At 35.1% G+C, this 27,780-nt stretch overlaps 1 protein-coding gene and 1 long non-coding RNA gene across 2 annotated transcripts in view; one reads left to right on the plus strand and one right to left on the minus strand.

Moving 5' to 3' along the window:
• LOC127871334 (uncharacterized) overlaps positions 1-7,567 on the plus strand; it is a 176,238-nt gene extending 168,671 nt beyond the window's left edge. The window contains exons 3-5 of the mRNA XM_052414148.1: positions 4,637-4,715; positions 5,464-5,544; positions 7,016-7,567. Of these exons, the coding sequence (XP_052270108.1) occupies positions 4,637-4,715; positions 5,464-5,544; positions 7,016-7,182 (327 nt within the window). The 3' untranslated portion in view covers positions 7,183-7,567. The remainder of the gene's footprint in view (positions 1-4,636; positions 4,716-5,463; positions 5,545-7,015) is intronic.
• A 12-nt stretch (positions 7,568-7,579) lies between these two features.
• Positions 7,580-8,888, minus strand: LOC127871344 (uncharacterized). Its single transcript, XR_008045296.1, has 2 exons — positions 8,673-8,888; positions 7,580-8,028 (listed from the first exon to the last, which is right to left on the minus strand). It is a non-coding gene; the product is annotated as an uncharacterized LOC127871344 (long non-coding RNA).
• Positions 8,889-27,780: the final 18,892 nt, after the last annotated feature.

Here is a 27,780-nt window from a genome sequence, read left to right on the forward strand (position 1 = left end):
AACAATGTGTGAGGGTATACTTAATGTTATTAACTGGATATTTAAAGCTTCCATTGTTTACTTATTTGGACAATTTTATGACTTGTATTCACTATATTTTAAGTTTCTTTATTTGTTCATTAAAACTTCTTGCAGAAAATAACATTGGTTGAAACATTCAATGCTTAAAGCTGCTAATTTGTTAAGAGTGATGATTTCAAGTTTTAAAAACCAAAGTTTATTCTTGCTACATAGGACACAGGAAGTTGCCAGCAAGCAAGATTAAGGATAATCCGAAACACTACTGCAGGCGTGAAATTTGCTGCCCAGATACCAGGTAGGCTTTGATTTTATACTTATAATAAGCACTGAAAATTAGGCTCTTTATGTTTTAATTAACTATTACTTATAACAAAACTGATCCATCCTCTGGGAAAACAGGATTTCATGCATGAGCCTATAAAGTGTCGTCCCGGGGATTTCATGCATGTGCCTATAAAGTGTCGTCCCAGGGATTTCATGCATGTGCCTATAAAGTGTCGTCCCAGGAATATCATGCATGTGCCTATAAAGTGTCGTCCCAGGGATTTCATGCATGTGCCTATAAAGTGTCGTCCAAGGGATTTCATGCATGTGCCTATAAAGTGTCGTCCCAGGGATTTCATGCATGTGCCTATAAAGTGTCGTCCCAGAGATTTCATGCATGTGCCTATAAAGTGTCGTCCCAGGGATTTCATGCATGTGCCTATAAAGTGTCGTCCCAGGGATTTCATGCATGTGTCTATAAAGTGTCTTGGGATTTCATGCATGTGCCTATAAAGTGTCGTCCAAGGGATTTCATGCATGTGCCTATAAAGTGTCGTCCAAGGGATTTCATGCATGTGCCTATAAAGTGTCGTCCAAGGGATTTCATGCATGTGCCTATAAAGTGTCGTCCCAGGGATTTCATGCATGTGCCTATAAAGTGTCGTCCCAGGGATTTCATGCATGTGTCTATAAAGTGTCGTCCCAGGGATTTCATGCATGTGCCTATAAAGTGTCGTCCCAGGGATTTCATGCATGTGCCTATAAAGTGTCGTCCCAGGGATTTCATGCATGTGCCTATAAAGTGTCGTCCCAGGGATTTCATGCATGTGCCTATAAAGTGTCGTCCCAGGGATTTCATGCATGTGCCTATAAAGTGTCGTCCCAGGGATTTCATGCATGTGCCTATAAAGTGTCGTCCCAGGGATTTCATGCATGTGCCTATAAAGTGTCGTCCCAGTGATTTCATGCATGTGCCTATAAAGTGTCGTCCCAGATATTTCATGCATGTGCCTATAAAGTGTCGTCCCAGGGATTTCATGCATGTGCCTATGAAGTGTCGTCCCAGGGATTTCATGCATGTGCCTATAAAGTGTCGTCCCAGGGATTTCATGCATGTGCCTATAAAGTGTCGTCCCAGGGATTTCATGCATGAGCCTATAAAGTGTCGTCCCGGGGATTTCATGCATGTGCCTATAAAGTGTCGTCCCAGGGATTTCATGCATGTGCCTATAAAGTGTCGTCCCAGTGATTTCATGCACGTGCCTATAAAGTGTCGTCCCAGATATTTCATGCATGTGCTTATAAAGTGTCGTCCCAGGGATTTCATGCATGTGCCTATAACGTGTCGTCCCAGGGATTTCATGCATGTGCCTATAAAGTGTCGTCCCAGGGATTTCATGCATGTGCCTATAAAGTGTTGTCCCAGGGATTTCATGCATGTGCCTATAAAGTGTCGTCCCAGTGATTTCATGCATGTGCCTATAAAGTGTCGTCCCAGGGATTTCATGCATGTGCCTATAAAGTGTCGTCCCAGGGATTTCATGCATGTGCCTATAAAGTGTCTAGGGATATCATGCATGTGCCTATAAAGTGTCGTCCCAGGGATTTCATGCATGTGCCTATAAAGTGTCGTCCCAGGGATTTCATGCATGTGTATATAAAGTGTCATCCCAGGGATTTCATGCCTGTGCCTATAAAGTGTCGTCCCAGGGATTTCATGCATGTGCCTATAAAGTGTCGTCCCAGTGATTTCATGCACGTGCCTATAAAGTGTCGTCCCAGATATTTCATGCATGTGCTTATAAAGTGTCGTCCCAGGGATTTCATGCATGTGCCTATAAAGTGTCGTCCCAGGGATTTCATGCATGTGCCTATAAAGTGTCGTCCCAGGGATTTCATGCATGTGCCTATAAAGTGTCGTCCCAGGGATTTCATGCATGTGCCTATAAAGTGTCGTCCCAGGGATTTCATGCATGTGCCTATAAAGTGTCGTCCCAGGGATTTCATGCATGTGCCTATAAAGTGTCGTCCCAGGGATTTCATGCATGTGCCTATAAAGTGTCGTCCCAGGGATTTCATGCATGTGTCTATAAAGTGTTGTCCCAGGGATTTCATGCATGTGCCTATAAAGTGTTGTCCCAGGGATTTCATGCATGTGCCTATAACGTGTCGTCCCAGGGATTTCATGCATGTGCCTATAAAGTGTCGTCCCAGGGATTTCATGCATGTGCCTATAAAGTGTCGTCCCAGGGATTTCATGCATGTGCCTATAAAGTGTCGTCCCAGTGATTTCATGCATGTGCCTATAAAGTGTCGTCCCAGGGATTTCATGCATGTGCCTATAAAGTGTCGTCCTAGGGATTTCATGCATGTGCCTATAAAGTGTCGTCCCAGGGATTTTTATGCATGTGCCTATAAAGTGTCGTCTCAGGGATTTCATGCATGTGCCTATAAAGTGTCGTCCCAGGGATTTCATGCATGAGCCTATTAAGTGTCGTCCCAGTGATTTCATGCATGTGCCTATAAAGTGTCGTCCCAGAGATTTCATGCATGTGCCTATAAAGTGTCGTCCCAGGGATTTCATGCATGTGCCTATAAAGTGTCGTCCCAGGGATTTCATGCATGTGCCTATAAAGTGTCGTCCCAGGGATTTCATGCATGTGCCTATAAAGTGTCGTCCCAGGGATTTCATGCATGTGCCTATAAAGTGTCGTCCCAGGGCCTTCATGCATGTGCCTAAAAAGTGTCGTCCCAGATTAACATGTGTACAATGTAGTCGCCTTTTTCGCTAAGAAGAAACTTCAAACAAACAAAAACAATACAAGAAGAAAGTGTCAAACCTGCCTAGCCTGTGCAGACTGCCCAGACTTATATGGGACAACACTTTACTTAAATGCATTAAATCCAATTACCCAGGTAGCTGCTAAAATGTAAAATAATTGGAAAAATCTTTATGCATTTTAATTCTATTATTTCATATGCTGAAAATTAATGAACAATTGTAAATGTCTTTTTCTTAAATTTATCCCCCGCTAAAGGCAGAGGGATATAGAATTAGCGTTGTCCTTCCGTCAGTCGTCCGTCTGTCACAAACTTTTGAGGTCTATATCTCACTAACTCTGTAAGATATCAACATGTAACTTCATAGGTGTATACATATCAATAAAGAGAAGTTCCATGCACAAGAACTATAACCTTAAACTTTCTTAAATAAGCGTTATTGCCCTTTGTTTTTTGTATTATGTACCTTTACAATGTTTCACATACCATACAAGATTTTAACATGAAACTTCATGAGTGTATTTATATCAATGAGGAGATGTACCATTCTAAGGAACCTTATCCCTACACTTTCTTAAATGAAGAGTTATTTCCCTTTTTTGTTTTGGCAGGACCATATCTCAGATATGATACAAGATTTCAAAATAAGACTTTGTGGGTGTATATATATAAATGAGTGGAATCTCCTTGCACAAGCACCATAACCCTACACTTTCTTAAATAAGAGTTATTCACCTTTGTTGTTTTGGTATGATGGAACTTTTATGGATTATATCTCAGCAATAAAATCAATTACCTACACTTAATGATTTTATACCATGTATCAAGGGATTTGCATCCATCCATACAGTATAACAATTTTATTTGGCAGGGGATATCAATTCAACGAATGTGCTTATTTACATTTAAAATGATGCAAAAAGTGTCATCCCTGATAAACCCTTTGCAGTGTACACAAGCTAATCAGGGACGACACTTTCTGCTTGTGTGGTATTTTTGATTTAAAAGAAAGCTCTTCTTAGTGAAAATACAGTTAAGGCAGAAAGTGCTTAACACACATGAATTTAGTATTATTTTCCAAGTGCGAGTAAATGCTTGTTTTTATTTTTTGTTTGACAACATATTCCATGTGAATTTTCCACAATGATATCCAAACAGTTAGGACCGAACGCGAGAATGGCTTCAGGCAGCGTTGGAAGCATGACAAAGTTCTCATGAAAAAATAAAAACAAGAGTTTTTATCTTGTTAAATCTATGTTACCATACCACATTTGGCGTTTACATTTTTGTAATTGCTATGAAGAACACTGTTTTTTATGGGTTTTTTCAAAATATTTGTTGATTTTTAGTGTTAATGGAATTTTTAATACATCTGTTTCTGTCTGCAGGTTTCAGTGTCCTACACCCAGAGGACAAGGCGTTCCTCTGCAGGAACGTGACATTCATGTCCACGCTGCTGATGGCGGGCCACAAGCTGTACGGCCCTGAGGAGACCAACTTTCAGCACTTCTGGAGCTGGAATGTCTCCGCCAGGAATCCCTTCTACCCGTTCAGGCAGCAACTGATGGAGGTGGGAAAGAAAGTGCACACGGCCAATATGGACGTGTATGAAGTTGCCGTGCTGGCAGCCGTGTTGTTTATGGCCTCAGGTATGTAAATAAAGCCAATTCTTGACTGTTTTATTGGGACTTGTTATTGTACTGGAAGAAAGTTAACATTATGACAGTGTCAACATTCAGTTATTGAATCACATCATTTAAATTTTGATTATAACTTTAGCTGATCAACTTTTGATGAATATGAGCCAAGTTCTGTGAAAACTGGGTTCAATGTTTGTGCGTAAAATGTCATCCAAAATTAGCCTGTGCAGTCTGCACAGGCTGATCAGGGACAACACTTTGCACCTTGACTGGATTTTCGTTGAGAAGAGACTTAAACAAAAAATTCCATAAAAGCCGAATGTGGCGTTGGTGACTAGCCCATGCGGAATACACAGGCTAAGTTAGGACGCCAGTTTATGCACATGCATGCACACTCATTATGCCCCGTTTTTCGCAGAGAGCGGTTCAAATAGAAAATGAACATGATGATAAATTCAACATTCAGTAAGCTCTCAAGTATGCTATGAAGTCAATATTGATAAATTATATCACAAAATTTAAACTGTGTTTATTAATTCAGCGGATCGTCTTATACTTCCTTGTCCCTATATGCAATTGACAAATGGATGAGATAAATGATATATGAGCCTCGTTCTAAGAAAATAGGGCTAAATGGATGATCATAAAGTGTTGTCCCAGATTAGCTTGAACAGGACGCAACTTTAGGCCCATGAATTAAGCCCCATTTTCCCAGTGCAATGTTCATATACAATATAGATCATATGTTTTATTCCAGACTTCTCTGACCTGGCATACCCAGAGGCCATTGAGGAAGGTCGCAGAAAGCTTATCGCAGCCCTGAAGTCATACGAGCTTAGTATGTGCAATGCTCAACATAGCTTATTGATGTTTAGAACATTGTTAAACTCTGCGCCTCAGATTACACAAGTTAAAAAGTTCTTTCCATACTTGTTGTTTAATTAGCAAGGCTGTTTTTGGGGAAATTTGAGCTATTGTCATAGCCAGCTCGTCGTCCGCCATCCGCCGTAGGCGTCGTGCTAAAACCTTAACATTGGCCATAATTTTTTAAATATTGCAGATAGCACCTTGATATTTGGCATGCATGTGTATCTCATGGAGCTGCACATTTTGAGTGGTAAAATATCAAGGTGAACATCATCCTTCAAGGTCTAGGGTCGAAAAAACAAGTCAAGGGAAGTAATAAGCTTTAAATGGACATAGTTATCTGACCTGCCCACGTATATATTTTTGTTAAATAAATCAAAGCGGCACAGTAGGTGGCATTGTGTTTCTGACAAACACATTGTGGTAAAAGGTCAAGGTCATCCTTTACGGTCTATGGTAAAAAATACAGATTTAAGGGAAGTAATAAGCTTTAAAAAGGGAGATTTTTTTTTCAATATTGAACATAGCCACTTGATATATTTGGCATGCATGTGTATCTCATGAAGCTGCACATTTTGAGTGGTGAATCTACAGTCACAGTATAGTAGCTTTTGATTATTTGCTACTAAAAATAGAGATTTGTTACAGACAATTATTTTCAAGGAAAGTAATTCATATAATTATAAATCTCATATTATATATTTCCTTACCAACAATTGAAGTTCTTTTCACAGTTACTGTACAGATTTATTATTTTGTTTATTTATAACCCAAATGATTGATTTTTCATTTTTTTCTTTTTAAATGATATAATTATAATTTCTTTGATGTTCATTACATACCTGTGGACTTATGTCCATAGATACATGATCAACTCTGGTTATGATCTCTTTTAAACCACAGGCGGTGGTTGTCAGTGATGTCTGACATGGTCATAATTGGCTGTGACACCCCCCCCCTCCCCGGTTTGATTGGACAAAATTCAAGGGAGATGATTTCTATACCTGCCAAATGATAAATAGACATTTTATTTCAATGCGGCGCAGTAGGGGGAGGGGGCATTGTGTTTCTGACAAACACATCTCTTGTTGGGTCACTAGGTCAAAGGTCATGGTCACTGTGACCTCCAAAATAAAATTCTTACAAGCTTTCGCAGCCGAGCGTGGCACCCGTTATGCGGTGCTCTTGTTTTATTAAATCTAAATAATTTTGTAAATTTTAAATTTGAATTTCATTCAACTTTGTTTATTTCATTTTCAATACAATTACAATTATTTAATTTTGAGGTCTTGGTTTAGTCAAGTTCCTGAAGAAAGTAGTAGTAAATACTCAGTGAACTCAACAGGTGTATCCATTTCTCAAATTAGAGTTCTTTATTTGTTTTATAATTTTCAAATTGTATACTAACAAAAACTCTTATTTTTCTGTTTGTTTGCTTTCAGCCAAGGTCTTGAACGTAAAGTCGCGGCTGTCAGAGTTATTTGCCCTTGTCCCGGAGATCCGCCATCTTGGAATGTGGCACCAAGAGCTCATGAAGCAGACGAGAATCAACGTCCAGATACAGGAAGTCAGTCAGATCTTTGACACCGTACACTTCCGAGAAAGCTAGGAAATATCGTCTATATGTTTTGGGCAAAATTCGATTTTCATTGGTGGAGATTTAGAAAAAAGAAATCATCTGGTTGGACTATTAAATATCAATACCAGTATTGTTTAATTTGGGGCAAGATAAAAACGTAATCATTCTGATTAAAAAAAATAATTGTGATTGTTATTGGTTCAGAGTGATATATAAGGAGAAATCATGTAGTTTGACAATGTTATATCTTTGCCAACACCATGCATTTCAAGGAAAGTTAAAATGTAACACCTCTGATTGGACATTATTTAATTTATTTTCTTTAGTAGAGAGTAACACACATAAAACAGCAGATTGTAGAAAGTTCTATCATAGTTCTCAATGCTGGTAAAGTCAAGAAAATTAATCAATAACTTTTTATACGCCCGTCTATGACGGGACGTATTATGGTATACCCCGCGTCCGTCTGTCCGTCTGTTAATGTCGTACGCTACGTCAAATATCCTTTGACAGATTTTCTTCAAATTTTAACACAATCTTAATATTGATAAACCCTGATCCCCTTTCGTTTTTGACGGAATTCTGAATTGTCGTTCCAGAGTTATGGGACTTTGTTCGTCAAAATTTCGTGATTTCATTGAATGTCCTACTGTAGCTCAAATATCCTTCGATGCATTTTTTTCAAATTTCAACACAATCTTAATATTGATAAACCCTGATCCCCTTTCGTTTTTGACGGAATTCTGAATTGTCGTTCCAGAGTTATGGGACTTTGTTCGTCAAAATTTCGTGATTTCATTGAATGTCCTACTGTAGCTCAAATATCCTTCGATGGATTTTTTTCAAATTTCAACACAATCTTAATATTGATAAACCCTGATCCCCTTTCGTTTTTGACGGAATTCTGAATTGTCGTTCCAGAGTTATGGGACTTTGTTCGTCAAAATTTCGTGATTTCATTGAATGTCCTACTGTAGCTTAAATATCCTTCGATGGATTTTTTTCAAATTTCAACACAATCTTAATATTGATAAACCCTGATCCCCTTTCGTTTTTGACGGAATTCTGAATTGTCGTTCCAGAGTTATGGGACTTTGTTCGTCAAAATTTCGTGATTTCATTGAATGTCCTACTGTAGCTCAAATATCCTTCGATGGATTTTTTTCAAATTTCAACACAATCTTAATATTGATAAACCCTGATCCCCTTTCGTTTTTGACGGAATTCTGAATTGTCGTTCCAGAGTTATGGGACTTTGTTCGTCAAAATTTCGTGATTTCATTGAATGTCCTACTGTAGCTCAAATATCCTTCGATGGATTTTTTTCAAATTTCAACACAATCTTAATATTGATAAACCCTGATCCCCTTTCGTTTTTGACGGAATTCTGAATTGTCGTTCCAGAGTTATGGGACTTTGTTCGTCAAAATTTCGTTATTTCATTGAATGTCCTACCGTAGCTCAAATATCCTTCGATGGATTTTTTTCAAATTTCAACACAATCTTAATATTGATAAAACCTGATCCCCTTTCGTTTTTGACGGAATTCTGAATTGTTGTTCCACAGTTATGGGACTTTGTTGAATGTCAAGGAGACGGCGCTCCATGCTCATGTTCTTATAAAATAAACCATGTATTCAAATACAAATAAACTGAAGTAAAAAAATGATTCAAAGGGTTATTTATTACCTTACTACTTCATTGGCGAACGACGGGCGTATCATGCGCTCATGGCGCAGCTCTTTATTATTAAAGGTGTGTTTTCATTCTAATTTTGGAATCTGGCGCTTGGTTAATACAATTTAGATTGAAAACGGCATGAAATATTGAGGGGAATTTACTTACAACTTAAAAATATTTTTTCATAAGGGACATTTTAAATGATAACATCAGGCCAATAAGTAAATATATTAAATAAGAATAGTTAAAAGAACAAACAATAAATTATCTTAAAATATGTAAATAAAAAAAAACATTTTACATATTTCCAAATTTGTATATGAAGGGACAGAATTTAGATTGAAAAGGGCATGAAATATTGAGGGGTTTTTACTTACAACTTAAAAATATTTTTTCATAAGGGACATTTTAAATGATAACATCAGGCCAATTAGTAAATATATTTAATAAGAATAGTTAAAAGAACAAACAATAAATTATCTTAAAATATGTAAATCAAAAAAACATTTTACATATTTCCAAATTTGTATATGAAGGGACAGAATTATAAATCAATTGTTGAATTTTATTGAAGTCATGAAGGGGATAAATTAAATTAAACCACAAGACACAATCTTTAACACAACATATTTACAGGCCTCTATTTTTTAATCCAAGTGTCATGTTTAAAATTTTCAAAAAATGTGTTAAGATATGTTTAAGGAAATTTCTATGAATTTGTGGATAAATGTTTCAGATGTAAAAGTGTAAGTGTGATTTATTTATCATATTATTTCATTTTTATTGCTTTCATACCAAGAGATTGGCTTAGCATGCTCTTTAACCCTCTTCACCCTCAGAAGCAAAGTGAAAAAGGCTATGTGCAAATAGCATAAAACCAGAAACTCGCAGTCTGTTCAGATTTTATGCTGTTTGCTGCTCATCGGTATCTAAGGGTTGGAAAAGGGGCCTTTAAAACTTTAATCTAGTAAGAAAGGTATTTAATTGAATTTAACTTTCTAAGGAACTACATATTCATCAAAATACATAATAATAAATTATCAAAGTGGGAGAGGGTTAAAATTAGTTAACATTTCATTGTGACATCTGATTACTGTTTACATCTCTCTGCATTTTATTCAGTTGCATATTACTTAAGTCATTCAAAATACATTCCAAAATAAATGTAACATTCCATTTGATCAGACTGTGATAATGCATGGTGATGTTTTTTTAATACATTAATTTTGTGTAGCGCATATTTTTTTCATATTTACATTTAGACTGGTTTTGTCTTGGAAAGAACAACAAATTATTTTATTCTATCTACTTTATTTTCCATTTTCAATTATTATATATAAATATTATAACTTTTATAACATATAACTTTTAATGGATTTTGTAAGTTGAATAATGAAACATAAATTTTCTATATTTTAGTGAGTTGGCTATATGTATGTTTTTGTTTGCTTTTTAATAAGAATTTGTTATGTGATTGAAGAAAACTGGATATGAAGAATCATTGAGGCTTTTGTATTGAATATGTTATTGTTATGTTGTCTGTTAGTATATTTGTTATGGTTTGCAAAGTGCTGCTGATTTTAAATTGCAATGTTACATGTGGTTTGCCGTCCAACACGGATTTTTGTGAACAAATAGAGAACTATTCCTTAAGTAGCAAACCAATCCAAATTTAATAACAAATTAAAAATACTTTTTACAATTTTTGCATATCATGTCAATATTTTATTGGTTATTTAATTGACCTCGTTTGTTCCATGTCCAGTGTTCATTGTAACATTGCAAGTTTATGTACATAGTATATACCGGTATATTGAAACGTCCTTGTTAGTTAGTTTAACTTGTTAGTTATGAGCTAATTTGCTAGAAACATTGTGATACGTGAAGCTTTTAATGTGATAATGTGTGATAATTTTACAATATGTGATAGTGTGCTTCTTTCTTAATTGATAAAGTGTTGAATATGTTATTGTGGTTTTATATAAAAATGGACTGACTGGATTTATTGACTTATTGTTTTGTATTTGTTATTAAGTATATTTTTTATTTTATTTTTACAAATTGGGGTAGCTGTTACAGATTGACTTTAACAAACTGTACTGATAGTGGGGTCACATTTTGAATACCTTATGAATTTTTGGTATATGAAGTGAAAAAATAGTATACTTACTATTTTCTCTAATACAATTAACATTATTTAATTACTATAACATCATCAAACACTGTATTGTAAACAGGTCGCTGATATCTTACTCAGATATGACTGATTAAAGTTTGTTTTTGAAATGTGCTTGGATGCTTTTTGTGCTCTTCTAATCTTTTTTTTCTCCCAGCACACATATGTATGTGAAATAGTGCTATACTGAACACCCATATATGTAGAAATCATTATTATTTGTTGTATATGTTTTGTTTTATGCAGCATTGTTGATGTCGATAGAAACTGTTATGTTTTTAAACATTTGTTATTTGTATGCACATAATATGGTGTCATTCAAATGTTGACCCAACTTTTGATGGAAGGGATTTAGTCATCAAAATGGAATCGCACATAATTGGCCCTAATGTGAAAACAACATTTAATAAATGTACCCAGAAAACAAAAGTATATATAATACATAAAATCGAGAAATGTATTATTTACATAATAGACTCGTATCTTATAAAAAAGAACTATCTAAAGTTTTTAACTTCACAACATGTATTCAGATTTATATTAAAGTACTTTTGTTGATGTACAAACAAATTATTATCATAATGTTTAAAGTACTTTTGTTGATGTACAAACAAATTATGATTATAATGTTTTTCATTTATATTCATTTTAAACATAAACAAACTGAATTTGTTACACAGACAATTCTAAATATTTGTGATATAATTTGTTTATTCAACATTTTGTCATCTAACAATCATATTTATACATGTTAACACTTTGTGCATTTTGTCTGTCACATTATGTACATATGACTTTCATTACATATATTGGTCTACAAAATAGATCATAAACATTTGTGTTACATACAATCGTTTAATTTTGAGATTTTTTAAATGTATTTATGTTATGAAATAATCCTGAGGTATGATAAATACTGTTCCTGTTTTTGTTTTTAGCCATGTAAGTTAACACTAATATGATTGAAAAGACCCCTCACATTTTTCTTACAAGTCCAGGAAAATCTACTCCATCACCTAATCCATTTCAAGTGTGTACAACATTGGCTTCTTTGCTCATGTATAAACAATCAAATGTTTAAATGTGGAGAATTGTTATACATAAAAATTGTTTTGTCTTAACACTTGTGATTGTTTATAAAAAAGGATTTTCTTATTAACCAACTAGCTAAATTTGTTTAATTCAGCAAAACTTAATCTGACTGTGACCTTTTCAAACAGTGAACAATTTTATTTTTTGGTAGAGTATGTATTTGCTTTTTTTGCAGAATGCAAGTAAAGCCTTGTCAAAATCTATAAAAATAATGTAATACTTAACCCTTTCCCTCTCAGAAGCAAAGTGCAAACAGCATAAAACCAGAACAGCCTGCGAGTAACTTGCAGTCTGTTCAGGTTTTTTGCTGTTTGCTGCTTATCAGTATTTTAGGGTTAGAAATGTAGCCTTTATAAGTTGAATCTAAGAAAGGTCTTGAATTAAATTTAACTGTCTAAGGGACTACACATGCCTTAATATACATATCTAAGTCTGGGAACATTTAATTAGCACTGGATAACAGTTGATATTACAAAACAAGTACATTGCTTTGCTAATCTAATATGTCCCATGGTCAATCAAAAAGCAAATTATTAAATGGAAACAGGGTTCTTACAATATCCAAAAGGCATAATTTAGAAGTTTAAGCTTTCAATGAAAAGGGAAGGAGAAAGGGGTAATTCCTAAGGGCCAATGATTGTCATACTTCTCCCCCACCCGCTCCCAATGTATAAAATGGTGTTTGGAAAATGCAATGACCACTCCACAATGTGGGGCATGATATATTATATGTTTGTCTTGTGTAAGTGTGGTGTGTCAGTGTTAGTTATTTTCCTAATTTGAAACAATATGTAAATTTACAATATGGGTAATGCGAAATAACATACATGGATATTAAATCTAACATAGTTAATGAAGTCAAAGGGAAGTCAATATTGAGTTGTGGCGTGTTTTATTCCACGTTGCGTCAAATTGAAAAAGAAATAATATGAAGAAATAAGCCTTCCTTCAATGAAATTGCTTGAATTCTTTAATGCATAAAAAAATACTTAATAGCATAAAACAACAAAAAATGTGTTGCTTTTTTAGTGTGTTAATGACAATATCCACTATAAATTGTATGAAATATTGTGAAGTAATTTCACCATTTTGGTCTGTGTCTTTGAGGATCATGCACACACTTGGAGTGAATCTGCATAGTTTTGTAATGTTAACAGCTGCAACCTCGACTTTATAGATTCATATATTCGCAAAGAATATCACTCATTACGAGGATTCTGAATTGGTATAGTTTGAAGTAAAATATGTGTGTTTTGGTCAGCTGTACTTTATAATAGAATTGTTCAGGGTTGTGGTGATTAACATTAAGGAACAGTAACTCCATCTTAGAAAGTAGTCAAACTTTTCACAGTGGTCTCCCCTACTACAACACAATCAAGCCAGAAAGGGAGGGAGGCGGAAAACTACAACGGGCGAGGCATGGTCAGGGGTGATAACCCCAAAAAAGGGTAAGGGTTAGGGTTAGGGGTCGGATTAGGGTTAGGGTTGGGTTTAGGCTAACCCAAACCCTAACCCGACCCCTAACACTAACCCAAACCCTAACCCTAACCCTCTACCCCCCCCTTGCGTAATACCATACCATGCCTCGCCCGTTGTAGTTTTCCGCCTCCCGAATGACCTCTTTGGAGAATTTAAGAAATCTCATGTTCTTTATATTGCATTACCTCCCCTGTGTCAGAAAAAGTATATACTTGGTTTCCACCATCATTGTTTTTGGTTATCCCATCAACTTGTATGTATTATTATTATTAGAAAAAGCATGTTTTGTTTTGAGAAAAATAAAAACATTCTTTTGAGAAAAAAAATATGATTTTGTTTAAGAAAAAAATATTTCTTTTCAGAAATGATATTTGTTGAATAAATACAAACTTTTTTCAGGTTGTAAAAAAGTATTAAAATGATTTACAAACATAGCTATGTTAATTTTCTAAATGGTATTTACATACAAGTTGGTATAATATACAATTCATTTGTTGTAAATATTAATTATGGTTTCAAATGAGGTGCACGTTTAGCTAGCATAGGTAGCCTATAATTTTAAAGCAGTACATTTGTCTCTTCAATTAAAGCAGAAAGCTTTGCTTATACTAATTATTTGTTAATTAATAAACAATATTTTGTTTTAAAATAAATGGATATCTCAGCTTGATTAAAGTTATTTTCACTTTCTTATACTATTGTATCACGAAACATTAATTTTTACATCAATGAATGAACTATTTTAATTGTATGGTCCAAAATGTCTACATGTTTTCAGAAATATGATTTTATAAATTATATAAATGATAACTCTTTTATTATTAAATACACACTCATGTAGGTTAAATTTGTAGTATTGATTAATATCTTCAGTTTATTTATATACGTTATATCCATCTAATTTTAATATTAATCATGCATATGTTAGCTGTGTATACATTAAGTTCATTTGATCTCAAGAATAATTATAGTTTATGCTATAATATATATATATATGAGATATATATATATATATTGTCTAACACGGCACTCAGACTTTAATTTCAAAGTTGCAAGTTTTATTAGTTTGCAATATGATCACTAAAATTATCATTTAATATTTAAAGTTTAGAATGTTACCTTAAATATCTTTATAAGGCACTAGCTAGTTGGTACTAAATGTTGTTGAAATATTAATTGTGTTTAAAACGTTTACGGTAAGTTATTTAAAAAAAATGTTTATGTATATTTATTGAAACGAGTTTTCACAACATTAACACAAAATACATAAACGTATATAATATGTACAATTGGGTTGTCATTATAGCTATCTACAAAATTGTATTTTAAGTGGATAAAAAGGTATATATGGTTCTTCATATTGGACGATTCAGGAGTCTTATTTCGCTCTGTAGTGTTGTTACAAAGTTTAGAATTGTTAAATTCCTGTCAACAAACTTCGTTCAATGTTAGCATATTGAAACATAGTAAATTTTTACACGATTTAGTTAGACTGTGTCCTATGAAATACCGACTGACATGTATGTACTGTTGATAGATGCTAGTTAAACTGTGTTTGAAAGGATATCGTAATAAAAAAGAAAAAAATGTTCAACTTGCGTTTGCTATTTCCTTCAGTATAAAATTAAAAAAAATATGATTAATGTAATACATCACGGATTGTTGTCATCAGTTGTAGAATTGCAGTTGGTGCATTGCTATTCTTGTAGCTCTTTATATGTGTAAACCAGCTTAAAAAGGCAAGCAGCCTCGTATTCTAATCAAAATCCACGGTCAACACTGCACCGCTTCGCAGTATTATGTACCTAATAGCAAGGTAATATCAGTGTCATCCATGCGTGAGAATGCGTGTGTATGTGCGTGTGTTTCGAATTTCATGAGGTCCTTCCGCGCCTGATGATGAATTCTGTGAGGACCCGGAGTGTGTCCCAGCAATCCAGCCCAATTAAATGACTAGACGCACGAAAATTAAGACGAATTTTAATCATAGCTGCAATTTCAAATTAAAATCAAGATATGAATTGCAAAATGCGACGTAAACGTCATATACCAGTGTATAAGGTCTATCGGCCGATAAGTTCTCTTTGATTTTATTAACGATCATTGTCCACAACAAAATCAAATTAAAATGAAGGCCGTATATCTTTTTTTTAAAGATATTTTTTGCTGAATATTCGTCGTATCAGAATACGCTTGCTCTCGGCGGAATCGATTAGGTTTGAACCCATTATATGGTAAATGCTTAGTAAATGTCAATCAAAATGTATGTAAGCAACTCTAGGTTCCGCGTCTCCGAGTCGAACAATTTATGGACCTTTATCGCCTTATTTCAAATGGTCAGTTGTATATAACATTAATTTTAAGACTTTTACTTAAAAAAAATATCGTTTCTAATATACAAAACAGAGTCGCGATTTCGAGATCAACGTGCAAATATCACAAATATTGGGATGTGGCTCAGTGGTACAGCGCGCGCATCTCTAGTGAGTAAAGGAATGGACACAGTAAGTGAAGGTGAAAATTCTTGAAACCATCATTATTTGGAGTCGCAGCAGCAAACTTGGATGTTTTTATTTTTGTATCATCTTGTTTTTAGATCAAAGATAATTGAGCCGGTCGCTGGGAAAACCGGTCTAAATGCATGTGCCTAAAGGATTGTGCCAGATGAGCCTTTGCAGTTTACACAGGCTGATCTGGTACAACACTTTCTGCTTTTATGGAATTTTTATGTCCCCCAGCTATACTGGGTGACATATTGTTTTTGCCCTTTTTGTTTGTTAGTTTGCATTAACTTTAACATGTGCCATAACTTTTGCACTATTGAAACTATCAACTTCATATATGGCATGCATGTGTATCTCGGTAAATCGTGTATCTCATGGAGCTGCACATTTTGAGTGGTGAAAGGTCAAGGTCGTCCTTCAAGTTCAAATATATGGATCAAAATCGCTCAAAAGGGGACATATTGTTTCACAAACACATCTTGTTCTTTTAAAGAAAGCCTCATCTAAATTTAAATCCAGTTTAGGCTCAATTATTTCCCAGATTAGCCTGTGCAGTCTGAAAAAGCTTATGTGGGACGATATTTTATACAAATGCATTGAGACCGGTTTTCTTAGAGACCGATTAAAGTTTATTTTATAGGGCTCAGCCTTGTCTAGAGGTTTATGTTTTATTTATTTAATCACATTCCGTCTCAGAAATGAACTTAGAAAAATGATGAAATTTAAATTATCAATTGAAGTCGCAAAGTTGTGCTGTGCATTTTTGCTATTAAACAATACTGAAATAGGAGCTAGTTTGCAGTTATAAAGTTAAAATACCTTATGCTTGTCTTTTTTGACAATGGACTTTGTTGTAGATTTCTGTTAATGCCTAGAGCTTCCACATACTTTTTATTCTTTGTTATTTCAGGAAACTGAGGGGTCCGGCTGGGAAGATGATGATTGGTGAATGCCAGATCATGGTTCGTCCCCACAGCAATTGGACATAGCAACAGGGTCACATTAGCAATCATGAATGTTTGTGTTTGTTTGTGTCATATCAACTGCATATTTGGATCATACAATGAACACCAGCATTACATTTGCTTTTCTGCAAAGTCATGTGCGTTTGTAGTCTTTTTAAAATTCCATGAACTTTTTTTAGGGCAGGAATTCTTAACCCAAAATGAAATTGTCATGTGTAATGCTTTTATTCAAACAAGGTTCTTTGTTGGAACCAGTATCTCCACCTTGGTAAGTTTTGGTTAATGCATGCAACGAATAGGAAAGATTGAAATAATCAGAAAATTTGAATAATTATCCAGAATTATATTGGAATTCTATTTAGGTTCGAATTCGCTCTTGACCTTATAGCCTACCAACTTGTCTTTCACAGAGACTTAAAACTGAGCAGAAGTGTATTAGATGCTTCACACCTTTTACACGAGACTTTCAACTGAGCGGCAGTGCATAACACAATAGCAAAACCTTATAACAGACATTTAAATAAACAACTTCTTGAACTTTATTACAAGATTTATTTATTAAAACCTTTTTAACTTCACATTTAACTTACTGAGAGGGCAAAGAAAAAGAGTATTAATTGTGATCAAAAACAATATGTGTAACGCAATCAGCATCCATGGAAATGGTACACAACATGCTGCTAATTATAATCAAAGTACTGACAGAACTGGTGTCGTGACGATGCTTTTGAAGAGTATGGATATAAAAGCATCAATTTAAGTTTATCTACATCACCACAATTGTATAATTTTAATTGCTCGTTATTTATCCGCATCCTTAATTAAATATTTGGCATAGCTGCAGTGTACATTGACGTTTAGACAATCCACAGTTCTTTGTAAAACTTTATTAAGAACAAGAGGCATATTTCTGCAAAGGAGCCATTCGGAGTTTTGGCAATTAGTCATTCATCGACCCCGATAAATTATGTTAAGGTTTAAGTCAAGAGTTTAATGGTTGTGGTGCAATAGTTCTCGTTTTTGGACACTGCACTCTCCAATTAGATTTATTTATCTGAAAGCAGCGAGGTATGCCGATTGAGAAAATTTAGCCAACTCAATCGGTCTTTAAAATTATGCCCCAAAAAAATTGTGTACGAAAACAAATTTGGGTACGAAAAATAATTGGTAACTAAAAAATATTTGGGTGCGAAAAAAAATTGGATACGAAAAAAAAATGGGTACGAAAAAATTTGGGTACGAAAAAAAAATGGGTACGATTTTTTTTATTAGGAAAGATACCTGTAAGGATACCAGGGTACCCAAACGTATCATTTGAAAATCGGTGTACGGTGAAGTATACTTCAAAGTACCCGGGGTTCGGGGAAGTAGTACCCATGCATGGGGAATTTGACCCATTCCGCTCCACTTCCAGTTCAATGACCTCGAACAATGTTGAAAATGGCACTATTCCACTATCAAACGGTACCACATACAAATTAAGTTCTCTACTTTGCACAATTAATATCGAATTCCACTGTTATTATCGAGCTTCGTTATAATTTAAACATTTTCTTCGGCATTTGCCAATTGTTGTTGTTGTTTCCCGTATTTCAATGATTATCAGCAAGGTATGCCGATTATTTTTTTTAGCTAACTCAATCCGAGGTATGCCGATTGAGAAAATTTAGCTTACTCAATTGGCTTGGTCTTTTAGACCATTGTGACATTTGTTTTCATGGTATTACTTAGACGAGATGCTGAAGCAGCATCGTCAACAAGAGTGACAAATTGTCACGAGATACGCCCGTTCGAATGCTTAATGCTTGAAATGCTCTAAGTAACCTTGTGACCTAGTTTTTAACCCGACATGACCCATATTAAAAGTTGACCTAGATATTGTCAAGATACAACTAGTGACCAATTTTGGGGAAGATCGGATGGGAACTATTTGAATTAGAGAGCGGACACTGCTGTGGACGCCGCCGCCGCCGTCCCGCCAAGGGTGAAACTATAATACGTCCCGTTTAAAAAAAAACGGGCGTATAAAAATGACATTTAAAGATACCAGTATATTGGTAAAACATGTAAACGATGATGGCACTCTTTCGTTTGAGCTCAGTGTCTTTACCTTCAAAATATGGTCAACACTGTTACAGTGTTCAACTAATATAAATTTTACAAAGGGATCCATAGTTAAAGATTTTTTTTCACGTGGAATACACTCCGCCAGTGCATAAATCAGATAGCAAAATGAAGTTTATTAGACATATTTACTTACTTGCATAAACCAGAACTGGATTGGAATACAAGTTATTATGCAACAGAATCTAAATCCATCTTTAAAATTGAAATTTTGAGAAGAAAAAGAGTGTTTCCCCTTATCAACATCACCTTCAACACCACCATCATCATCATCACCACCACCACAATCTCATCATCATAATTGTCGTTGTCATCATCACCTGCAACAACAGCAACTTCATCGATGTCATCTTATTTGTTATTTTTGTCATATCATTTGCACATTTGTCATCATCATTTACAATTATTATTATTCTCATCTTCACATTATCATCAAAATCATCATATTCACCATCGTCAGAAATAATAACAACCTTCAAAATAATTCAGCAGAAATCATTACATTTGCATCATATTATGATATAGATTCGAATTACAACAATAAGAAATGGCATTAAATTACCAAAGAGACATATGGTATTAATTGAGGAATGTTTAGTCTTTTCCTCCCAACAAGAAATAAATACAACTGACAATATTTGTAATTATTCAAGCATGCATGCAACTTAAATGAGTATTGACTACTGTTTCTAGAATCTTCATCTTTCATATAGAATGATGAAAATATCTAAAACATGGTATGAATGAAATGAAAAAACAATGAGAGTATGATGAGCAATGCAATATACAAATATTCATATAGTGACAGTCCTCTACAAATTTATTTTGTACATACATAACGCTGTTCTAGAATTGTATAACAAACGTGTTTACATTATGGTGGGGTCATTTAGTCGCATGTATTACTTTACTTACTCATGGCTGTATTTCTAAGATGGTTGATTTGAGGTCGCATTCAATATACACTTAATTTTGTTGTTTGTTCATAATATGTCTGCAATTATTGACACATAATAAAACAATGTTCGGGAAATATATATGAAAGAGGGATGATCCAGAAATAAATATACTGTTTTATATGTTTTCGTTGTGAATATATTTTATTGAATAAAGATTATATCAAAATCTTTTAAGAATATGTTTAATTAAAAAGATTGTGAAATATAAATGTAATGCGACTCATCAACATGATTTCATTACCATGGCAGTGGCTAAACAAAGCATGCCATATATTTACATTATAACAAGTATGAAAAAAAATATAACAAATACTTCTAATATCTTCTTGAAATTACAAATTGTTAAAAAAGTAATACATCATAAATAACATCACTGACGGACAGACACCAATTCTATCCTTTTGACGGGGCATTAAAATCGCCATAATAAAACGAGAACATAAAATGCACGCCTAAAAGTGCTTACAAAACAAGCGACGAAAACATCACTGAACCTTAATTGACGTGCTCCGGATTGCCAGTGGTGACTTATTTTAATCGTCTGTCACCTCTAGATGATAAATGGAAAAGGAGTAAAACTTTTCGTTAATTTAAGGTATTTACACTTACATATATGTTCATTAGTTTTTGTATTAAATAAATTACTGAGCATAAATGATGAAGTTTTCATATTTCCGGATGATCCATCGTATATAGTCTTGTAGTCGCATGTATTTCTTCATTTGGTCAAGTCTGGATAATTAACACAGTTAATCTGAATTCGCATTGATATGCGACCATGGCCGTCAATTGATTCATGATATACTGAATGAGCTTTGCCCCCATCAATATCATCATCATCATCATCATCATCAACCCCAACACGGTCACGTACAGACCAGGTCTTAGTGCTAAGTGCAAATTCATATATTCGAAATCGTTTCACTTTAACATTCTCCAGTGCTTCGAGATTCTGTTTGATGGACATATATTCCTCTGGTGGAATCTTCTGGAACTTGTACTTACCTATTTTAATACAATCGAATTCCAATCTACACTCAACTGATTGAGTCCATGTCAACAGTTTGTTCACAAGGTCACGGAGTTGTGAAGGAAGCAATGAATAAAAAGAGCCTATTAAATGCTTCAATGACGGGGGCAGCTGCAGGTCGATATATTCAGGTAAATTAACTCTAAGCGTTTCTAGCTGGGAGAGGGATTCTATTGACTGTGACATTTGAGGTTCACGATTCCAGCATGCAAAAGGAGTTAAAGGTGTAGACCTTAAACTCAGATTCTTGACATCCAGACCATGCAGAGTCTCCCATAGACAGTTTCGCCAGATTACGTCGCTCACTTCGATTTCACATGTTTTGTTTAAATCCGTTTCTATTAGTAAGTCTATATGTTCAAATGGAATGCTGCCTGCATTCTCTGCAGATGATCCTATGTGACTACCTGGCAGCCTACCCTTTACCTCATGATCAAGTAAAGTTATAATACACTTAACCAGAATACACCTCACCCTATGATCAAGTGTCAGCAGCGTTCTGAGCAGACTGCGTAGCCAGTTTGAGGAAAATGTGACTTCACGCAAGTCAATGCATTCTATATTGAGCAGTACTGGAGTATAGTCTGCACACTGTACTGAATCTTCACCGTTTAATAGACACCATGTATTGTCAACACTGTTCAAATCAAACCCACATAAGACAATCCTAGTCAGTTTTTGTTTGTTATGAATGAGAGGTCGTTTTGGTAACAATTTCACCTTATTGCTGATTGCTATCGAAAATAAATTTTCAAACAGCGACAAATCCAGTCCGTCATAAGTTGTATATATTTCAATACGTTTAAGACTTTTATAATTATTAACAGAGAGTGGTAATAAACCAACTCCATCGTGAAGAGTAATTGATTCTAGGTGTTCATGATGTGACAAGTCAAGCTTTCTACATTTACAATCTCCAACTAACCGCAGATATTTCAACCTGTTAAGACCCATCAGTGCACTTGGTTGCACTGTTGCATTACAATTGATAGCCATCCGTTCCAGGTTGTAACACCACGACAAATCCAACACCACACAACACGAAGACGAACTGAATTCTTCCCAATATTTTCGTGTACGTGTAGAGGGACCAGGATCATCACATGCAGGCAAGGAAACAGGTCCAGGTTTCTGACAACGAGTAGACAACGCGTCTTGTGCACATATTGATACCCTAGTTCTATGCAAATCAATGGCTAAATATTGTGCACGTAACGTGTTCAGTGCCCAAATGTGAGACAACTCTTCAGTATCATTATCATTGCTGAAGACAAAGTGACTCATATGCAGGTGTATTGGGGTGTTCTTGTTGGCCATAGCCTCTCTGTAGCCGGAAAGGATCAATAGTTGGTAGAAGCTCTCATGGAAGGTCCGGTAGATGTTCTCTTGGAAGGTCCGGGTATAATAATTGCCATCAAAGACGCGCTCATTGATCAGTGCAGATAGTTTATTCGCTGCCGAGATGTTCAAGCCACAGAGGTAAATGAACATTTGAGATATAGCAAAATATGAATATCTATGGCGTTTGAGATAATCGGAAACGACGTCATCCAAAGCGTCTGCATTGTTGGCGATATGATAAGCAGTTAAGAATTCCTGAAAAGTTTTGTGGACAAACCTACAAGTCGTATCAGTAGCTTTTTTAGATTTCCTTTTGGTTAATAACCCTGATTTTAGTGCGAACTCTTTTGCAGATGGAAGCAAAAAGTCTGACAATTTGACATCGCTAAAAACTATTGATGTCTCTTTTTCATTTGAAAACAAAAAAGAGAACGCAGCTTCAGCAATGGAATCTATGTGAGCCTTATTTGATTTTAGATATTTTGAACCTTCAAAGTTCTTTACTGGCGGTGGATTCAATTTGTTGAAATAAGACATGTCATGAGTGGCTTTTTTGCATAAACAGTCAAGTAGGGTAGTGTACAGATCACATAGTGACGATCCGGTGAGACGCTCAGCCGTATCATCTACCCAGGTACAGAGGACAAGTGCGTGCAGCATAGGCGAAGATGATATCGACTCAAGATTGCGACTCTCGAGGAATATGTTGAATTGCTTCACACTTTCTTTGATATCCATTGATTCTTCAAGTAAGCATCGTAGTATTCTTTCACTGAATGCTTCAGTATCGCTTATACCCTCAACTTCTAACAGAATATCTATTTGAGAATTTTTGATACGTTCATCACTTAGTTTCCATGGTCGAGACGTTGTGAGTATGATGCAGTTATCTTTAGGAATTCCTGTCATAGAAGGAAGACATTCATCACTAGGCCATTCATCTAGACCGTCTTGAATAACGAGACATATATCATTTTTTATAATTTGAAGACAAAGTTTCTTCGCTTCTTCACGCTCGTCGTCCGTACATATATTATCAATTAGCTGCGTTTTGATCATCTGCATTACATCCTTCTGGTGTCTTGAATCTCTCAAAGAGATGAAAAAGAGAAACTTAAATTTCTTTAGGGTTTCAACGTCAACAAACATCGTTGTCTCTTTTGTAGATTCCGTTGAAGGTAAATGTATGTTACACCACTCATTAACTAACTTGAAAGCAAATGTCGATTTACCACTGCCAGGCTCGCCTTGTAAATATATACGTCTAGATAAATTATCACCACGGTTGAAGCAATCTTTGTACGAACAAATTTGCTCTTGTTTTGTGCGTCTCCCATCATTCTCTATTTTTATCCTGTGTAGTTTTGGACTGACATAGACATCTTGTACGTGCTTATCGAGACTAGGATACAAAGAAGACAGAGGCACGTAGCTAACAGTTTCACGGTAATGGTCCACCAGTCTACAGCGAAGATCTGGAATAATAATACATTTTCATAGAAGAAAATTACGTGTGAGCATTTGTTCTACTACAAGTCAGATATATGCTCATAGACAAACACATTGTTTATATTCTTTTTATGCAGACTACTTATCAAGGGTATCAACCAACATATTCAAGTATAGCAGGCCAACTGACTGATAAAAGCGAATGGTTTTCTCATATGAACCATCATGAAGGATGTGAAATGAATGAAACATGCACAATCACGTTATTTGCAAATAAACTGTAATCAATAAGGCTACATTGTATCTAAATGTTAGAGGCGCAAATACAATATTCTCATATGAAATGTAATCAACGGAGGTTTACTAAATGACAGAGGCACAACCATGCTATTCTCACATTAATTGTAATAAAGGGAAGTATAAGTAATGACAAAGGCGCGATCCTGGTATTTTAATATAAACCATCATCATTAATATAAGCTAGATAGTGCCGAGATAATCACTCTTACCAAGCTTCATCAAGATTTAAGCATAAATGTGGCTCTAGAGTGGTAACAAGTTTTTGCAAAGATCTTACCTTGGTGACCTTGTAGTTTTGACACTAGTAACACAGATCCGAAGACGTCATAAATATTGTCCAAATACACATTCTTACTTAGTTGTATCGATATTGGATTTACTTAGTTGTATCGATATTGGATGAACAAAATTGCCTCAAGAGCTTAATGTTGATGACGCACACCACATCACCAAAAATGTGACTCTTAAGAGTTTTCTAAAGGTTTAACTTTAGCCACATAAGGAAAAAGTGGCAATCCCTGTGGCGGGCATGTTTTGTGATGAACCAGAACCGTTTTTTTTCGAACACAACTACGACATCTTTGGAACAAATGTTCAGACCATGTTTCATGAAAAATCGACTATTAAAGTGACTTCAAGTGTTAACCAGCTTTTACTTTAATTCGATCATGTGGCCTTGCTTTTTACCTCACACGGTCAAGTTTCGAACTCAGCCAAGATATCATTGGGACAAATGGTCTGACCGAATTTCATAATGATTGGTATATACATGTTGCCTCTAAAGTGTTCACAAGGTACAAGTTGACGACGGACGAGGCACGATGAACGATGCACAGTGAACAAGGGACAAAAGCCAATCACAAAAGTTCAATATGAGCGCACTGTTCAGGTGAGTTAACAATTTTACTGGAAGACATTTTGTTAGAATTGCCCCGTTCCCGCGAGCTTAATGTTGAACAAACCAGAACTTATTATTGTCGAACTTAGCCGAGATATCATTATTCAATATTAATGTTCTGAGCAACATTTAATGATTTGACCAAAAAGAGACTTCTAGCGATTTAACAATTTTTCACTACAGCCATATAAGCAAAACTTTACCGCCCCTTAGCAGCAAGGTTTTTTACCAGACCGGAACCATTGTCGAATTTTGCAGAGATATCATTATCTCACATGTTCTGAGAAAGTTTCATGATGATTTAACAAAAAAATATTATATCAACAGTGTAAACAACTTTCACTAAGTCACAAAAGGAAATATGCCAACCCCATCACAGCCATGTTTTACATACGGACCGGAACCATTTTTGAATTCAACAGATATATCAATGGGGCAAATGTTCTGAAAAGTTTCATCAAGCTGGGCATTAAATGTGGTCTTAAGACTGTAAACAAGATATCAATTTAATGACGCGCACCAACAGCCAAAAGGTTATCACAAACGCTCACCATGAGCATCTTGTGCCCAGTTAAGCAAAAACATAATTGTCAGGTCTAAGGATACAGTTTACTCACCTTCTACGCGTCTTTCGAAGTCTTCTCCCGCCTTGTCAGCAATTTTCTGTTGTATGCGCTCCATCCTATCTCTAGTGTGGTCTTCTATAAGTTTAACACTGCTTTTTGTCAGTGTGTCTATCTGTGATGTTATTGTTTGTTCAGCTTTCTTAGTCTCATCTCCGATTTTCTGTTCAATCTGCCTAGTACAATATTCTGTCCTGTCATATATTGTCTGAACACTCTCATGCTTCATCTCTTCAATCTGACTTGTAGCCTTATTCATCTTTTCAGTTATTTCATTATCAGCCTGTTGTATTTTGTTTCTTATCTCTTGTTCACAGTCCTTTAATGCTTCCTTTATTTTTTTCAAACCTTCTTCCAGAGATTGTTTTGCCTTTTCCGAGAAGTCTTCCTCAGCGGCATCTTTAACACGCTCAATTGCTTGTTTGAACTCTTGAATCAAATTGCCAAATTCAGTCAAAGGGAGGCGGTCATTCTGAAGCTACAATCGAAATGAAAAACAAATGGTATATTATAATAATGGCTTATTTCAAGCAAGTGCAAAACCTGGCTGTTTGTCAAATTAATCTCAATATTATGATGTTCGCTACTTCAAATTGACCACACACAAGGACAAAAAGCTGCACATTGATTTATTAAATCAATCGCCTAAGTTAACATGCAAGTTTACTACTCTGCAACAAGAAATGTGACGTACACAACAACAAGGGGGCTAAATGCCCCAAGAAGCTCACCTAACACCCAAAGAAACTAAACCAAGTGTTTTTACCAGTGTCACTAAACAACAAAATGTTATTGCCATTCATTTGTTCAATAGTGTTTGTTACAGATAATAACATACATTTAAGAATTAAATATTGGATATGGTTCCAGACAAGAAATTGTATTAAGTGTGATTGTGTGGATTTCAACAAATCTTTGATATATCATTTGCATGCTTGCTCTAAGTTTTGTATGCAATGATTGGTAATCCATATGTTACACAGATTGCATCTTTAAGTCATATAAACATTTTTTTAATGGGACATACGCAATTATAAAACTATTATAAATATTTTCCCACACTATCTAAAGATCATATTGATCTCATTAAATAATAGCATGTTCTATGCTTCAATCTGTCAATTGTCATCATGTGTTAATATCAAGCATATGCAAAATAAAACTTGTATAAGGTTTACTGACTAACTTACAAGTGTGGATCATGAGTACACATCAATAATAGTCTCACATAATGACTGGTAGCTTTTAACCATTTACTCGCATAAATATTAAATGACTCAAGTAATTAAATAATGAACTTTACAACTACATGTACGAAATTTGTCCAACAATGCCATGTAGAGAAAAGTATATACGTACATCAGTAAGTCTACTGAGGGCTATATTTGCACTCGTATCATGTGCCAGACATACTGGATCTGCCAGTAGCATGGTCAAAATCTGGAAATAGTCTTGAAGTTCAGAATCTGTTGTCTTGCAGTTGGCACTGTGGCGTACATCTCTGCCTATTTGACGGACCTAAATGGAACAGTATGTTTTCAAAAACAACTAATTATTAAACAAGAAACCGTCAGAGACGGGTGATGCCCCCCAAAGTTTTATTTGTCACAATATTGCACTACATATTCATATATAAGGAAACATCTATCTTAAGGGGCATAACTTTGGACAAAATAATACGATGAATGGTTTAGCAACTTAAAAATTTCAAAGGGCCATAACTCTCTAAATAAATCATCTAACCAAAACCCACTTATAACATGCGCATCTTCTCAAGGTAGTTAAGCTTCCCATAAATCTTCATTGAATTCCAGTCAGTAGTTAGGGAGAAATAGCCCGGACAAGAATTGCACTATATATACAGTTTATGGAAAATTTCAAAGGGCCTTAACTCTGTGAAAAATCATCCGACCAAAACTGGCTGATAATATGCACATCTCCTTTTAGTAGTGAAGCTTCCCATAAAGTTTATTTGAAATCCGGTCATTAGTTGCTGGGAAATAGCTCG

This window comes from Dreissena polymorpha, chromosome 3 (genome assembly GCF_020536995.1).
Source record: "Dreissena polymorpha isolate Duluth1 chromosome 3, UMN_Dpol_1.0, whole genome shotgun sequence".
In the NCBI taxonomy this organism is placed as follows: domain Eukaryota; kingdom Metazoa; phylum Mollusca; class Bivalvia; order Myida; family Dreissenidae; genus Dreissena; species Dreissena polymorpha.